General features: G+C 44.2%; 1 protein-coding gene across 1 annotated transcript in view; it reads right to left on the reverse strand.

Moving 5' to 3' along the window:
- Window positions 1-22: 22 nt before the first annotated feature.
- Window positions 23-17,264, reverse strand: part of Bbs2 (Bardet-Biedl syndrome 2) — a 32,440-nt gene continuing 15,198 nt past the window's right edge. The window contains exons 8-17 of the mRNA XM_034522469.2: window positions 14,038-14,173; window positions 13,683-13,819; window positions 12,694-12,838; window positions 12,437-12,608; window positions 11,099-11,228; window positions 8,834-8,965; window positions 7,169-7,306; window positions 6,347-6,459; window positions 1,650-1,798; window positions 23-453 (exon numbers count right to left, since the gene is read on the reverse strand). Coding sequence (XP_034378360.1) covers window positions 347-453; window positions 1,650-1,798; window positions 6,347-6,459; window positions 7,169-7,306; window positions 8,834-8,965; window positions 11,099-11,228; window positions 12,437-12,608; window positions 12,694-12,838; window positions 13,683-13,819; window positions 14,038-14,173 — 1,359 coding nt within the window. The 3' untranslated portion in view covers window positions 23-346. The remainder of the gene's footprint in view (window positions 454-1,649; window positions 1,799-6,346; window positions 6,460-7,168; window positions 7,307-8,833; window positions 8,966-11,098; window positions 11,229-12,436; window positions 12,609-12,693; window positions 12,839-13,682; window positions 13,820-14,037; window positions 14,174-17,264) is intronic.

The following is a 17,264-nucleotide window of genomic DNA, read 5'->3' on the forward strand; positions in this document are numbered from 1 at the left end:
ATTTATAAACAACAAGGAAGACCAGTGTCTTTTATTTTTAATGAAAAAGTAAATACTCATTTTAAATTTCAGTAACAATTTTGAGGGGGGAGTTAAATTCATACACTAACTTTATGTACAAAAACAAGTTAAACTCTGAAACAGTAATATGGTTTAAGAAGTCTTACTCTCTCATACAGATCATCAGCAACACTGCTGATGTCAAATGAAGGAGACTTTCAGACGGAATGCTTTGTCTTTGGTTTCACCCTTAGCAGCCTGCGTTCACCAGGATGTGAGCCAGGCCAACCAGCCTCCATGTCTAGACATAAACCTTTTGCTGGAGCTTCCTTCCTCTCCCCATCTCCTATGCAGGAGCAGTCCCCACCCGCATGATTCTGAAGAGCGTGTTGATGTTGTTGCTTCGAATTGCATCCCGACAAGCACTGATCACCTGGTTCTTTGGCTTTCCAACTGTATGAGAAAAAAACATCAAGTCAGTGCATCCCAAAAGATGATTAAAAGCCAAGCCAGGCATGGTGGCACATGCCTTTAATCACAGCACTCTGGAGGCAGAGGCAGGCGGATCTCTAAGTTCAAGGCCAGTCTGGACTTCAGGGTGAGTTCCAGAAGAGCCAGGGCTACACAGAGAAACCCTGTCTGGAAAAATAGGAGGTTGGGGTAAGGACAGTTTGAAGACGGCATAAAACCAGAGTAGAAAAGAGTTACATATACAAAGTTTGCTAACGTGCTACCTCCTAGAAAAGACAGAATTTCTTACAAAACAAACCTAGAGGTCATCCCAAGCCAGAATCAAAGTAGGTTTGTGGAGATGACTCGGCTCACACTCGAAACAAAGATAACTCGATCAAAGCAGCAGAATCAGCAGCTCTGGGCTGCATTTCCACTTCCTGTGGCCAGTCCTACTGTTCTCTCTCCACACTTGCCTCAGGAGTTTTCATCTTTTTTTCTTCCTAACTTAAAGTTATTTACTTCCTTTGGATTATAAACACTAAGCTTTCCTTTAGGACAGTGCTTCTCAACCCTCCTGACACTGCAACCCTGTGATACAGTTAATTCCTCATGCTGTGGTTACCCCCAACCATAAAATTGTTTCTTTGCCACTTCATAACCAATTTTGCTACTTTTAATGAATTATAATTATCTGATATGTGACCTTCAAAGGGATCACAGCCCACGGGTTGAGAACTGCTGCTTTAGAAGCTACAGCAAGATCTTAGAAAAGGAATTTAGGGCTTTTTTCTTTTGTTGTTGTTGTTGTTTGTTTGTTTGTTTGTTTATTAAGACAGGGTTTCTTTATGTAGCCTTGGCTGTCCTGGGACTCATTCTGTAGGCCAGGCTGGCCTAGACTAACAGGAGATCTGCCTGCTTCTACCTCTCAAGTGCTGGGATTTAACAATGTATGCCACCATGCCCTGTAAGGCTTTATTTCTTTAAAAAAAATAAAACAAGTAAAACAAAAATGAAACAAAAATCTATTTGGAGAAAACTAAAGCCCTTGGTCTGAGGAGCAGACTCTAAGGCCAGCTCTGGAGAGTTGAAGGGCGGCTGCCTTAGGCTCCAGTGTGAGTTTTATAATGTATCCACAATCTTCCATGTTCTCATGTTTTCAGAATATCACTACAAATCAGGTCCAGGAACAGACTCACCGCGCAGCCGGCCTGCTCTTTGGATGGCTTGGTTCACTGCCTTGAGGTTGCCTAGCAGTTCTGTGTGGTTGTTACAGCGAATCTTGTATCCGTTTAGCAAATCTTTATTAAGGTCATAGAGCTCCATATAACGATTCTTCATTGTTTTCCTGTGTAAATCAGTAGAAACCTAGAATCAACACTCAACAGGCTTCTGACTCACATTGAAAAGAAAAGCAGCCAAGCATGATGGCACACAGTTCAAAGCCAGCCTGGGCCACTCACAAAAGCCTGGGCACAAAAGAACAGAAGGAAGGAGGGAAGGAGAAAACATGCTTTTAGTTGTAGTCTCACTAATACAGGCTAATTACTGAGGCTGGCTTTGCAAACATCCAAAAGTTTCCATCAAAATATCCTCTTTTTTTTTCCCCCTGATAAATAGAAAAACAAGTGAGCTTTTTGAGTAATTGGTCCATGATTTGTTTATATTTAGAAACTTAAGCCCTGGGCTGGTGGGCAGGGACAAGACAGCAAGGCAGTAGCTATCTTTCCTTCAAGTTTCAAATTAGTAATTCATTAAATAGAAAGGCCTATTAGTAAAATATTTCTAGAGAACATACTCAGCTTCATATCTTATAAAGTTTAATAAAGCATGGGCCAGTGAGATGGCTCAGTGGATAAGGGTGCATGCTACCAAACCTGATCATTTGAGTTGAACCCCCAGAACCCACACAATAGAAGTTGTCCTCTGACCTCTATGTACTACACATGCACTCATGCCTGTGCCCATACAAAATTAAATGAATGTAAAAGAAAAATTTAAAACACACAACAAAATATTCCTATACAACAATGAAAATTATTTAAGTAAAAAGGCTGAACTGAAACTCATGCCGTGCTGAATACAAAATGGTAGTTTCTCTGCAACCCTGGCAATTTCTTAATACATAAGCAGCTTTAGTTTTCTCTATACTTTTGTTTAAGGAAAAGGAAAAAAAACCCTTCTATGTTTCTACATCCTTACTCTATAACCCAGTAGTCCTATCCCAAGACAAGTAAAAATGCATGTCTACAAAACCTGTTATAAAATATAACCACCAAAGTTAGGGAACACATATCTACTAGGTAGTGGAGGGGATAAACTGACCACCTCTACATCTTGATTGGAGCGGTAGCAACACCATCAGGGAAGTTCTGAAACTTGTTTTCTGTGTGCATTTGACAAGCTATATATCAACTATATTTATACAAATAAACAGCGTGCACAATTGTCTATGGAGTCTGCATGGGAAGTACAAATGAGTCTGAGAAGAACATGAAGGTTTGGTGACACTTTATTCCTCAGGAGCCTCATACTGTGTGAAATCAAATGCTAAGGCCATCAACATCAGAGAAACAAAAGCTCAAGTGGAGACCCAGAAGTAGTTGGCCTTTGAAAAGCAAAACCCTACGTCAATTTACAGCAGACATCTGGAAATTCTCTTTCTCTGTGTGGCCCTGGCTGTCTTGGAATTCACTTTGTAGACCAGTCTGGCTGCCTCTGTCTCCTGGGATTAAAGGTATGCGCTATCATACCCAGCCATATCTGGAAACATATTTTTGGTCTAGCTTTTAATGGCTGAGCCACTCTCCAGCCCTTCATCTGAAAATTCTTAAGTAGCATTTTATAAAATCAAGTGTTCATTAACACAGAAAACTATAATTACAGAAAATGCAATGTAAAAGCTACTATTTATAATGCAAAGAATAAATAACATCTAGGCTCAAACTTAACATGGCAAAAATGGCTGCAAGATGTTGCAGGATATTTGATCCTTGAGATTGTGTTATTTATTGAAAAAAACTTTCTAGTTGTGGTGAGACTCAGCCTTTAGTACACACCTTTAATCCCTCTGGCTGGAATACAGACACACCCTTAGTACACCTTTAATCCCAAATAATAAAGGTAAAGTTAGTTTGTAGAAGGAAGCACCCATTTTGAAAGTGATGTCTAATTGAGAGGCAGACAAAGTGATGAATCAGAAAAAGACTTGACAGAATAGGATATGTCTAACTCTCAGGAGAGCAGAGAGAAAAGAGAGGCTACTTAAGAAAGCAGAGCAGAGAGAAAGAGAAGGGAGGCAGTTTTACTGGGACAGTTGTACAGAGACAGGTTGCAGAAAGAGATCAAACTAGAAACAGGTGAAGACAGAACAAGCCAGAGAATGAGAAGGAACCAAATATCAGAACGGGTTGCTAGAGTTAGTTTGAGGCCAAGCAGAGCAAAACAGACTGAGAGAGAAACCAAGTTGAGTTAGTCATCTTGGAGAGGAGTTTGAGGAGTTTAACAGCTGAGTTAAACCAGCCAACAAGAATTCAGAAAGAGCTAGAAAGGGTAAACTTATTCAGTAGTAAGTCTCAGAGGATGAAAACATTCTAGGCCCAGATTAGATTGTATGGAGGTTAGAACCTTCCAGAACTAGGCCTACGTTAGCAATAAACCTCAGAGACAACAATTACATCAGTTTTTGTTATTGATTTGTTCTTTTTGAGTTTTTTTGTTTATTTTTGAGACAGGGTTTCTCTTTGTAACCTTAGCTTTCCTGGAACTCACAGAGATCCACCTGCCTCTGCTTCTCAAATGCTGGGGCCAAAGGCATGCGCCACCACAGCCTGGCACAAGAACAGTTTTTAAAGACTGGACAAAAATAAGCCCTTGAAGTGGCTGATACCCAGATAAAGGAAGCTTCCCAGCCCTGCTGAGAAGCAGACAGGACTGGAGCAAGTTCAAAGCCGTCAATCGTGCACTCTTGGCTAACACGACACCATGTTAATGTCACTTCTAACACAATTAACAAATTTAACATGATGGCAAAAAAAACTAGTGTTACTTTTCCTCCAGAATTTGCTGGTAGCCCTACACAGGAAGTCTGAGGCAGGAGGACTGTAAGTTTGAGACTAGCCTCTCAAAACTATACTAAAACATACTAAACTATACTAAAACAGAAATACTGTATAATCCAGCAGCCTACTCTGGCTTGCTGACCACAAGAACTGAAATCAGGGTCTTTAAAAGATTAGCACTGCATGTGTGCTGCAGCCCTGTTCACAAAGCTAACACACACAAGTGAGGAAGCCCATAGGCACACGAAAGGAGAAACACAGCTTAGAAGACAATCGATAGTCAACAAGCAGACTAGTGTCCGCCAGAGGCTGGGGAGAAGAAAGCGGGGAGTTAATTGTTGGGGGGCACAGAAGACCTTGTACTCACAGAGAAACACTAAGAGAACCAGGAATGTTAATCAGGCAGGGGAGTATCCTCAATGGAGAAGACAAAAATCAAATGCCTGCATTCCATCCAGAAAGCTGAGAGTGGATTTTGTTAATGGCCTGGTGACCTTTCTGCTGTCTGTGGAGGCAGACCTCTCCCACCTTTTGCTATAGAGGCAGACCTCACCCAAATTCCCCAGAATGATTATCCCAGACTCTTTCCTCCCTAGACTCTTACCCATCCTTAGGGGAGATGTGACGTATACATTATGACCTGGTAACCTCTATGATATCTATTGGTCAGAGACCACAATTTGATTCTAGGCCTTTAAGATATAAAATCCACCGTCATGGTCACATGTACTTTGAAAAGGAGTTTCTATGTAGTCATGCCTTAACCTTTATTGTGCAGCTGTGGACTGACTGGACTAATTGTTGCCCAAATTGTTTTCTCAAATTGTACTACGTTTAAAATATGCTGACAATGAACTGCCTGCATTAGACTCCCGGAGGTCTGATCCAGGTTGACGAAGTCAATCTGCACCAGATTTTCATTCTTGTCTTCTCACAGTTCGATTCTCTGCCTGCAGGGACCCCCTCAACCAATCAGTGTACACTCCACAAACCAGACAGTTTTGTCACCTTTCAAACTAAGTAAGTGGAAACAGTCTGTACACGGGAGTTGAGAACTCTTTCAGTCTGCGACGTGTTTATAAGCTTTCTCTGTGTTCTTCATGTTGTAGTCATCCACGACTCACTGCCCTCCTGATGGATCTTGTAACACATCCATCACACTGTTGATGTTACTTTGGATTTCCATTTGGGGATTTGCTATGATTGTGATATGGTTTAAGCATGCCCTCCAAAGGTCCTCCGTTGTTAATATTAAGTAGTAGGACCTTTAAAACAGTATAGTACAAGGTCATTAAGGGTGCTGCCTTTGGAAGGGATTAAGATAGATCTCATTGGATCCTAGTTAGTTTTCTCAAGAGAACTGCTGTAAAAGAAAAAAGGTGAGTATGTCTGGCTTCCAGTGTTGCTATGCAATTTCTTGCTTTTGCATGCGCTCCTGCCATGACGCCACCCACCGTGGGGTCCTGCCATTAGGAAGGCCCTCACCAGAACCAGTGCTGCATTATTTGGACTTTGAACTTCCAAAAGCTAAAGAGACAACTCTTCTTTAGACATTATTCAGTCTTAGGCATTTTGTTGTAGCGATGGGAAGCCGATAAATACAGGGTTTTTATACACAATGTCTTTATGAATGCTGTGTAAATATATAAAATGAGCACAAGTTTCTCTAAGCCTTACACTACAAGCAAACTGCTGGGTCACAAATACATTTTCAGCTTTACTAATAATGCTAACGTATTTTCCAGGGTAACTGAATTAATTTGGACTCCGCCAAGCAGCATCTGAGAGTGCCTTCTTTTTACCACTCACTTGTTCCAGCTCTGGTAAATACTCACATGTCTCTCATCAGACGAGCGTCCTCTGCTCTGACCAGCAAACTTCGGATGAGGTTAGAGTTATCAGCCATGTCGGCACTGAGCTTTTGATGCACGGAGTGATACTCATCCACCTCGGGACCAAGAATACTCAAATTAACAAGGCTTCACAAGCCTCCCCAGAGCCAGGAAGCCTGGGACACTGCCTGCCATAGACAGCCCCTCATCCTCCCTGCTCAGTCATACCATCTTAACTACCTCTACATTTCATCTCCTTTTAACAAATGGTCTATACTACCTTCAGTGATGATGCCCCAGGTTAGACCTTCCTATGTCAGCAACAAGGGTCCCAGCAACATACATATTAAGGTGTAAGTGATTCATAGTGATTCGTGGTGAGATTTTGGTTTCTCTGTGGTCTTTTCCTCAGGAGGGGGCAATATAACACTGAGTATGAACCTTGGGCACCCCTCAGCTACAGCCCTGCCCCCCAGAGTGGTGTTTTACACTACAGCCAATCTTAATCCTTATTTTTCTTTTTTTGACTTGAAATTTGAGTTTTTGGAAAGCAATGAACTCAAGACCAACGTGGATGCAGCAGGTGGGATAAACAAAGTCACAGTGTGGTGTGTGCGTGAAGAGCATCCTCTGGAACCAGGAGAAGCAAGGGATGGAGAGGTAGCTTCACGTTTACACACGTCCTCTAAGGAACTCACGCACTGATGCTCATCGAAGTTTTTACAACATTCTCTAGAACGTGAATGTCATATGGCACATACGAATGCATATCTTTGCTCACTTTATAGGAGACATAGTTCCAGCTCCGAGGCTACCATGGTTTACCTTCACCAGCACTTTTCGTAATTCCTCAAAGTAGACAGGGAAATCTGCTTCTACTTGAAGGTCCTCAATAGCAAAAAAGGATGCCATCGACTGGATGATATCACCAGCAAGATCGATATCATTAGTATTCACGGTGATCTGCCCAGGGAGAAATGGCCAAGTTCAGCATCCTCACAGATGGATGAGAGTCAGCGCCTGACTTTCTCCACGCTCCACACAATTCATGAGAACATGCTTGTGTGCAGTGATGAAGTCAGGCTGCTTTTAGGAAATTTTAAATCATAGTCATTATTGCTTGTAGGTGGCTAAAGGTCACTCCTGCAACCTTATGAACTACATGCAATGCTAAACAGTTAAAACAATTTTGTGCCAAGTATCATTCAAACCTAACCTCCCAAGTAGCCGGGATTATAGATCACAATACTGCACATGGCTTTGTAACCAGGAGGGAAAAAAAAAAAACAAAACCAAAACAAAACAAACAAACAAACAAACAAAAAAAAACCACAGCAAACAGCCAGGAGTAAAAACACGGTGTCCTTGAGAAAAGCTAAACAGTAAGTGAGTGCTGACATTTTTCTGTCTTGTGGGAATGGGAAGCTGGAAGTTCCACAGTGAGCGGCTCAGTTTCCCCAGTCTGCTGGATGCTGTGTACCTCGTTCTGATGGTACTACCTCGGTTTGCTCTCTGTCAGGGTACCCTGGCCATCTCTGCTGGATGCTGTCCAGTCCTGTTGGATGGTGCTCTGTTCTCTGACAGCTACTCCTCACTCTCCCGCCACTGACTTTTATTTTTGCTATACACTTCATAAACTTACTCATTCAAAACAAAAAACCATGGCCATCACGGCTTCAGTGGCTCGTTCTCCAGACTGACAGAGCAGTGCCCTCTGTGCTCCCAACCATCATCATCTTATTATTATCATGATTTTCATCTCTACTTATTTATTTTGTTTTGTTTGTTGTTTGAGACAAGGTACATAGCCCAGGCTTGAACTCAAGAGATCTGTCTGCCTCTGCCTCCTGTGTGCCACCACAGCCTGCTCCTCACGGTTATTTTTAATTGCCAACTTGACACAATCTAGAATCAACCATAGAGGAAGTGTAATGGTCTGGGTTGGTGAGCCGGTAGGCATGCCTGTAAGGGGGTTTTCTTAGTTGGGTAAACTAACGTGGAAGACAGCACCCTGATGGGCAGCGCCGTCTCCTGAGCTGGGGCCTGGACTGAAGGAACTAGAGGAGCAAGTGGCACATGCCTTAGTTCTTCCTCTGCTCCTTGACTGTGGATGGAAACGTGGGCAGCTTCTGCCACTGTGACTTCTCCACTGTCACAGTCTAAGGCTAGAACTCTGACAAACATACATCCTGTCTCCTCTGTGTTGTTTCTGCAGGGTACTTTGTTATGGTAACAGGAAATGACACGAAGACACCAGCTCTCCCCAAATTATAGAAGGAAGGAATAAAAGCCCAGGACAAGGCACAGCACTGCTGTTCTAGAGTGAAGCCCGTGTCAGCAGTGACATGGACACAATGCACTGACTGGGAAACTCGCTTCTGTGATCTTGACCGTGTGAGTTACACTCTGCACGTGTATGGTCAAACAACATGGTAGACAGAACCCTGTGCCCATGGTGCCATGTGTCATGTGTCATGCGTCATACGTCACCTCACCACTCGATCTCATTCTTATGTAGAGCTGGCCACCATTGCGTAAGGATGTGAAACAGACTTGAAACGGGGCATTCTGAATGTTACTGTCTTCTGGCAACAGAAAGTTCTGGTTGAGCCACGTGACCATCTTAAAAATAATAGAATGAAGTGTGCTTCAGTTTTTAAAGTTCAGTCATTGTGAAAAGAATTCCTTTCTCTGGTTTTGCTACTTGGTTTTTTAAAAGACATTAGGCCCCACCAGGCCCCCTACACATACAGGCCACGTGCAAGCGAGTCACACTCCCCTTTCCCTCATCCCTGGTCTTCAGCAACACTCAGAGTTACACAGGTAACATAGTTACGGCCGGTCCCCCAGCGGGCACAAGTCCTCCTACAATAATCTTACATGTGCTGTACACAGGACTGAGGGGGCGCTACTTCTGTAGATGGACAGGACTGTCTACATAGGGCTGATCCACTGCCGTGTAATCTTTTTTTTAAGTATATATGTGCATACTCAGATGGAGGTTACCTGCAGTTTTGATGTTAATACTTTACAGTGGTTTGCAATCCTGCTTCCAAGAAAGAATCACCCATGAGGCTACCTCCAAGGGCCTGACTAGTGAGCTGAGAATCTATATAGTTAAAACCTTCTCAGGAATTCTGAAGCCAGTGTCTTACCCTGTCTTCTCTGCCCTGGACTAATACACAGCCCTCCTGCCATTCCTTATCCTGAAAATGTAGGCTGCTCCAAGTTCTGCTCTACCTGCTCCTTAGTCAGGAGCCAACCACTCTATCTGGTTGTGTTGAATCATCAACCAGAAGCACTGGCTGATGAAAGCCCCTGCTCAATAGTGCCACATCTCCTGAGTTGACGCGTCCCTAGCTGCAGCGTCCACGCCAGCACCATTTCAAGGGACATCAGCACAGCAGCCGAGCTCACTGGGGCTGGGCTGGCAGAGGGGGGACGGCTGGCTCTGGGGCTGGGATTGGGACTACGTGGGGAGCATCATCACTGGCTATGCTAGGAGCCCTCTCGGAAGCAACAACTGTTTGATTCTTGGCTTTGCCCTCTCAGAGACCACAGGGCTCTCTTGCCTAATGGTGGCTTCTCCCATCCTCTTCGAAATGTGAAGCAGCTGTCTCTACCTCCAGCTCCCACAGTTCCTTCCCACGTCTCATGTGCCCTACAGGCTCCTCTTCCTGAACCTCCCTGGAAGGATGGGGAAAGGAGGGCTCAGGGTATAACATAGAGAAGCCAAGCAAGTAGTGTATTAATATGAACAGAAGAGTTCTGAATAGGTGTTAAGCTGTGAAAAGCATTTTACACCAGTCATGGCAGCTCCCAGGGCTCCTTATGAAGTAGGCAATACTCTGCTCCCATTAGCTGGGAGCTCCTCAAAATCATTAAACATTTAGTTAAGGTAGCACTTGAGCTAAAAACCAAAATTGCCCCCATCTCTAAATCCTACTTTTTCTATCTCTCCCCCCTTGAGACTTTTCACTATGCAGTCTAGGTTGGTCAGGAATTCCTGGGTTCAAGAGAGCCTTCTGCCTTCATCTTGCGAGGAACTGAGAATATATATAAATGAACACTGCTACCATAAACATCTCCATTTCTCTTCTCTTGAAACACTGAGGCAAGACAACTATACTAATATCATAACAAAAGAAAGAAGAGAATTTAGAATAGTAAGAATTCAATTGTAACTAAGGATTACTTAGAAAAGTGTGTGTGTGTGTGTGTGTGTGTGTGTGTGTGTGTGTTTCAAAATTCAGAGAAGAAAAGTTTCAGCAAATTTTGAGTTCTGTTGTATTTTGTAATGTCTCACTTATGTAGCCCAGGCTATTCTCAAACTCATGATCCTCTTGCCTCTGAAGTTCTGGAATTGCAGACAGGCCTGTGCCACCATGCCTAAAACCAGTAATGTGTCCCTGTAAGTTACTAGCCAGAGCTGGCAAGATGACACGGTCAGCAAACCATGTCAGCATGATGACATGGAGGAAGAGAGTACCAACCACCAAACCTTGTCCTCTGACCCTCACACTCACACAGTGGCATGCACACATATAACCATAAACACACACAAACACACAGCCCACACATGCATGCATTAACAAGAAACTGAGCAAAACTTAGAAGTTCCTAAGCAAACTCCATACTACATGGTTCATAGTGTTTGCTGCTACCACAATGACATTAGCATTTCTTCTACACAGAAAATACTAAAGGATTCTGAAGTGCAAACTATAAACTGAAAGCAAAGAACACGAGACTCACCCTCTGTGCCCGCTCCGCAATGGTGAAGTTCACGTAGCTGACAGGCTGGCTAGCTGTGTCTGGGCTTGTCAGTGCATACATGGTGAATCGGGGCAGCTGTCTTGTCAGTTCAAATACATGGAACTGGGTGCTACGGCCAACCAATGAACACACAGAAGTGTTCAGTATAGTGTTAATCTGCACCCCCCAGCCCCTGCTTTTTAAGACAGGGTCTCATGTAGCCCAGGCTGGCCTTGAACTCCTGGTCCTCCTGCCTCTGCCTCCCAAGATTACATGCACCACCTTGCCTGGCTTGGTACAATGCTATTTCACAGTGACGGCCCAGGGGGGGAAAAAAAACCCTCATTACTGAGTCAACACCAACAGATGTCTGAGGGTTACACTGAAGAAAGAGGAGAAAACCTGAGGCCTGAAATTCTGTAGCAGCACAGTGAGTCTGAGATTTGGAAATAATGTAAGCTATCCACCTATACACACACTCACACACCAGGGCTTTACAACATCCGGGAAGAATATAAAAAGCCTTTGGTTTTTATTGATCAGCAGATTTTGTTGTTTTTACCAAACAGGGTTTCACTAAGATGCTCAGTATGGCCTTCAACTCTCCTGTAGTCCAGACTGGCCTGGAACTTCTTCTTCTTCTTTTTTTTTTTTTTTTTTTTTGTTTGTTTGTTTGTTTGTTTTTGTTTTTTTGAGACAGGGTTTCTCTGTGTAGCCCTGGCTGTCCTGGAACTCACTCTGTAGACCAGGCTGGCCTCGAACTCAGAAATCCGCCTGCCTCTGCCTCCCAAGTGCTGGGATTAAAGGCATGCGCCACCACGGCCCGGCTGGCCTGGAACTTCTGATCCTCCTGCTTCAGCCTGACTGGTGGGATCACAGGCCTGCACCAGCATGCCCAGCATAAAGAGGCCTTTACCTACAACAAGTGTAGTGGGGTCTTCCACCAGCTTCAATACTGCACCTTATCTAAGTATTTCCCAGCCTTTAGAGTGTTAGTGACCAAACTATGATTATATAATTATCCAACTCTTCTTCAGTTGTGGTGCTGATATGCCAGTCCAGGAGCTCGAGCACGCTAAGTATGAATCCTCACCGAAAGCTCAAACATGCTGTTAATGTTTTTGTGTCCCTGAGATTGCCTGATTAAAAATTGAAAACAACCACCTTAAACTTACATGCCTCTATTTTCACTGCAAGGAATTTAAATTAAGGAAATAAAAGGTCAGAAGAAAACCTTGACGAGCAAGCAGATCCTTCAGTGACCTCTCTGGTCTGACAGAGGGCAATTGTAATAGCAAACCCCTGTCTCTATGGAAATGACCTGTGACAGAAAGTCACCTGCTTCTGTAACCCACGAAGGTTTTCAAGTGCAGATCCACAGGGACATCTTTGGGAGGTGTAATTGGTACCCGGATGGAGCTGGAAAGGTTGTGATTGCTGGGGTGGACCACATGGCTTTCCCCCACAAAAATCCCCTCTGCAAAAATGAGTACTGCCCGGATGATAGTATCTGTAAGGAGAAGGAAAACAACATTTTAGGACTCTTCCCAGATAGCACGGGTGCCTGCCGGTACCAGCTGTCTGTAGTGTCTTACCATTGGAAGTGGAAATTCGCAGTTCCGCGTGTGCATCCTGTGCATCGCTCCCCAGACTGACTGAGAGGGCTGTGTGGAGCTTGGTATTGGCTGGGATTATGCCTTTCTGCCCATCCGCCTCATTCAGGGGACTGCTCAGTTCTGCCTGCAAGACACCTCCTAACTTCAGCTTAGTCACTCAGGGAACTAAGTCCAAGTTAAATAATACGGCTATGCAGCTTCAGGACAGGACAGACTGCCCACCCCTCTCACTCTTTACAACTCGGAATCCCACGTACCTTGTCTGTGTTCCCTTGCTGTATTTGGTCCTGTGAGCAATACCCACTCCTGTCTTCATCTGTGGTCCTCCATATCTCTTTATCCCCTTTACAAATGCTTGTGTCTGTCTGTCCTTCCATCTGTTTGTCTATCTATCTCACTTTCTCATCTCTCTCTCCTTTTAAAAACATTTTATACTCATTTTTAATTAGGTGAGTATGTGTGGGGCAGGGGAGGGCTGTGTATGTATGTATGCAATGTCTGCTGAGTCCAGAGAGGGTACGGAGTCTCCTAAGGTCACAGGCCACTGTGAGCTGCCTGTGGGTGCTAGGACCCAAATGTGGGTCCTCTGCAAGCTCAATATAGACTCCTAACTGCTAGACCATCTCTCCAGCACTTCTCTCCCCTTTTTCTGAGACAAGGTCTGGCTATATAATGCGGGCTAGAACACAGAAGCCTCCTCTTAGCCCCTGAGTACTGGGTGACATTGTATACCACCACACCCAGTTTTCATGCCTCCCTCTGAGTCCTGGGGTGACATTGGCTACTACTGCCACACCCAACTTTCATGGCTCTTCATTCTGGCAGTGGCCACAAAGCAGAAGGAATCTGCATTTCTGTGGGTGGTGGGGACGGCCCAGCCCCCCAGCCAGCACTGACTCTGGCACTGTCCCACACTTGCAGAGCATCCTGGCTAACCCCACATTTTAGACTCTAGAACAAGACCGCACCTTGGTGTTCTCATAGTTGCGAAGTTCTAGTAACAGATTCTGCTTTTTCTGACTCAGCTCTCTGATCAGGTCCTGCTCCACACTTGTGTCCAGTAGGTTCCCCTTCATCTCAGCTGTGCCTGGCAGGTAGCCTCGGACTGAACAGACAACAAGGCGCTAAGCAGAGCTAGCCACTTCTAGTTTAGACCATCAATGACCTGCCCAGATAAACCAAAATTCTATATCCTCATCTTCTTGACTACGGTGAATTTGTTAGAAAAGCTTAATAAAATACTGCAGAATTCATTTCTAGGCCTTTTTAACCTGATCAAATTGAAATTTTGACTGCTTAAGGATTTCTCTTATCCCAATTTACTTTCCCCATCCACTGAGCAGCAGATTAACTGTACGTGGCCATCCATCCGGTAATCTCCCTCTACCACACCAGCAATGGCAGAAGAGAAGTTGTCTTTAAATATGACCTCTCCAGTCCGGTCACTGCGAGCATCCACCTGAAAATGAAACCATAACACAAAAGTCACTTATACCACAGTTTAAAACCAGCAGCAACAAAAACTTTAAGACAAATATTAGCTTTAAAAGTTACTTAGTCCATGGGGCTGGAGAGATGGCTCAGCAGTTAAGAACAATGACTGATCTTCCAGAGGACTAGTTCAATTCCCAGCAACCCCATGGTGGCCACACCTGTCTGTAACCCCAGTTCCAGGGGATCTGACTCCTCCCACAGATATACATGCAAGCAGAACCAATGCACATAAAATAAAAATTATTTTTTTTAAAAGTTATAAGTCCAAGCTGGGCAGTGGTGGCTCATGCCTTTAATCCCAGCACTTGGGAGGCAGAGGCAGGTGGATTTCTGAGTTCAAGGCCAGCCTGGTCTACAGAGTGAGTTCCAGGACAGCCAGGGCTACACACAGAGAAACCCTGTCTCAAAAAACTGAAAAAAAAAAGTTATTAGTCCAAAACTAGGTGAAACAGTGCATGCTTTAATCCCAGCACTCCAGAGGCAGGAGGATCTCTCTGAGTTGAGGCTACTTTGGTCTACATAAAGAGTTCCAGGATGGCAAGGGCTACACAGACCCTGATTCAGAAACAAAAAAGTTACTTAGTCCAGCCAGGTGTTGTGACACACATCTGTAATCCTAGCACTTAGGAGGATTGGTGCAGGGTCATCCTCAGCTACATATTATGTTTGAAGCCAGCCTGGGCTACATATGGCCTTGTCATTCAGACACACACATACAGAGGAACATGTGCATACATGCATGCACACGCACAATTAGTATCTTTTCAAGAGTACACCATGAAGCCTGTGGATGTAGGGCCACAGGGATCTAGAGGTCCTCTAAAATAGATGTTTTCCCCTCTTTTTCAGCAGAAGCTGTCCCTCCCACAGTGTCCCTTGTGAAAAACTAGGTCGCTGAGAGATGGTCATAAAGTACACACAGCACATGATCAAAGGAATGTGCTTCCAGGCCAGTCTGCCAAGGCCCAGAGTCCAGCCTGCACACAAACCACGTATGCGATCTTATGCAAGATGTTTAAGTTTCTGTTCATGGTTTCATGTGGAGATCAATACCCAGAACAAGGGTAAAAACAGTGCCCACACCTCACAGGGCGTCCTGAAAGTGTTAACACCATAAAGTGGCTTAAATACACACATAGAAGTACACAATAGACAGCAGCTCTAGACGATGGGTGTATGGCCAACTCCAGCAATCAAGAAGCTAAGTTCAAGGCCAGCTAAGGCCACACAGTGAGTCTGAGGCCAGCCTTGGCTAGGTAATAACGCTCTGTCTCAAAACAAAAGGTCTGTATATAAATTACATCTTTAGGGACTGGCAAAATGGCTCGGCAGGAGGCACTAGGCCTGATGAGTTTGAGCCGCAGGCCCTACATGGTAGAAGGAGAGAACTGACTCCTTCAAGCTGCCCTCTGACCTCCACATGTGTGCCATGGCACACCTGCCACTCCCCATAAATAAATACATGTCACTTCTCTTAAGCATTATTATTATGACTTATACACGTGTAAAATACAGTTACCTGACATTTAAACAACTATCCAAATCTTCTACCACACAGTTACTTTTTCTTTCCTTTTCTTTTGAGACAATTTTACTGGCTGTCCTAGAACTCTCTAAGTAGGTCAGCCTGGCATTGAGCTCACACAGATCTTCCTGCCTCTCTGCCTTCCAGTGCAGGGATTAAAAGTGAGTGCCATCATGCACAGCAACTATATAACCTTTCCTAATGACCTTATCCTCGCCTCATAAAAACTACTTGGATGTCTCAGGGCTCTTCCATAAACAGATGGCTGATCACTTGCAAAGACATCTCAAGAACAATACTGAAAGGCATTCCCTTGAATGACAGGTGCAGGCACGGACATAGGTGTTACCCAAAGACCCTCTGCAGAAACTCTGGCCAGGCAGGCAATGCGAGTCACTGTCTCTATCTTTTCAACCCAAATACACAGGCTCCCAGCCCACCCCTCTCTGGGGCACATCCCACTCAATAACTCAACCATGTTATTTCTGTCAACATCACATCCACCTGAAGGTGATGACTACCAGAGCCTATGGAGACTGAATGTCTGGCCTTTACCAGAGCTCTCAAACATTAACCCTACCCTGTGACTCAGGCTGACTTCCTGTTTCTTCACAGAGAAACCCATGATGTAGCTCCAATCTGAGCTTCCACAACGTCTGGGAATCAAGACTGTTCCTTTGCTAACCAAGCAGGACTGTATACTTATTTCTGTGAACACACTACACTTCCGCTTATCCAATAAGGAAGGAGTAGATGGCCCTCCAACTCAGCAAGTAACAGACTTCGACCCCGCTAATGGGCTAGGAGCTTTTATTCAGTGACTCTACATGGATGTGCACAATCAGGTGTGTGCATTTTTCCTTTTCTTTGCTGTTTCTGTTAAGAACGAATATCTGCATAACTTTCTTAATGTCTCTACACTTTTGAAAAGACTAGGTAATAAAAAAAAAAAATCCCCTGTTTGAAAGCATTTGCTATAAAACAGTAGGTCCAGTCATCTGAAGGTATCTTCTCCTCCTTGCCTTTGTGAGGCAGTCTCATTCTATAGCCCAGGCTGGCCTTGAATTCAGCATCTTCCTCCTCTACCTCTTAACCTCCGAGCCATCTCTCCAGCATCTTCCTCCACCTCTTAAATGCAGGAATTAAAAGCATATATACCACCACGCTTGACTCTTCATAGTAACTCCAAATTCTTGGCTCAACCATAATAATTTCTGTTCCCCAAGAATGTGGTCTGCTAGGATCTGAATGCTTGCCTCTCCCTGAAATTTGTACATTGGAACTCAACCACAAACACAGTACCACTGGAAGGGGACCATGTATGGGATTAGTGCTCATATAAGATGCCCCCAAAGCCAGGTGTGGGGGTGCACACCCAGGATCCTAACAGCTGAGAGGTGGTTTTGAAGGAAGTGTGGATTGTACAGTTTCCTAAGTCAATAGGACCATAACCTCAAAACAGAAAAATAAATAGTATTTTTAAAAATACTCCCTACCCTGGGAGATGCCTCGGCTCCTTCTGCTATATGAG

This window comes from Arvicanthis niloticus, chromosome 18, assembly GCF_011762505.2.
Source record: "Arvicanthis niloticus isolate mArvNil1 chromosome 18, mArvNil1.pat.X, whole genome shotgun sequence".
Lineage (NCBI taxonomy): Eukaryota > Metazoa > Chordata > Mammalia > Rodentia > Muridae > Arvicanthis > Arvicanthis niloticus.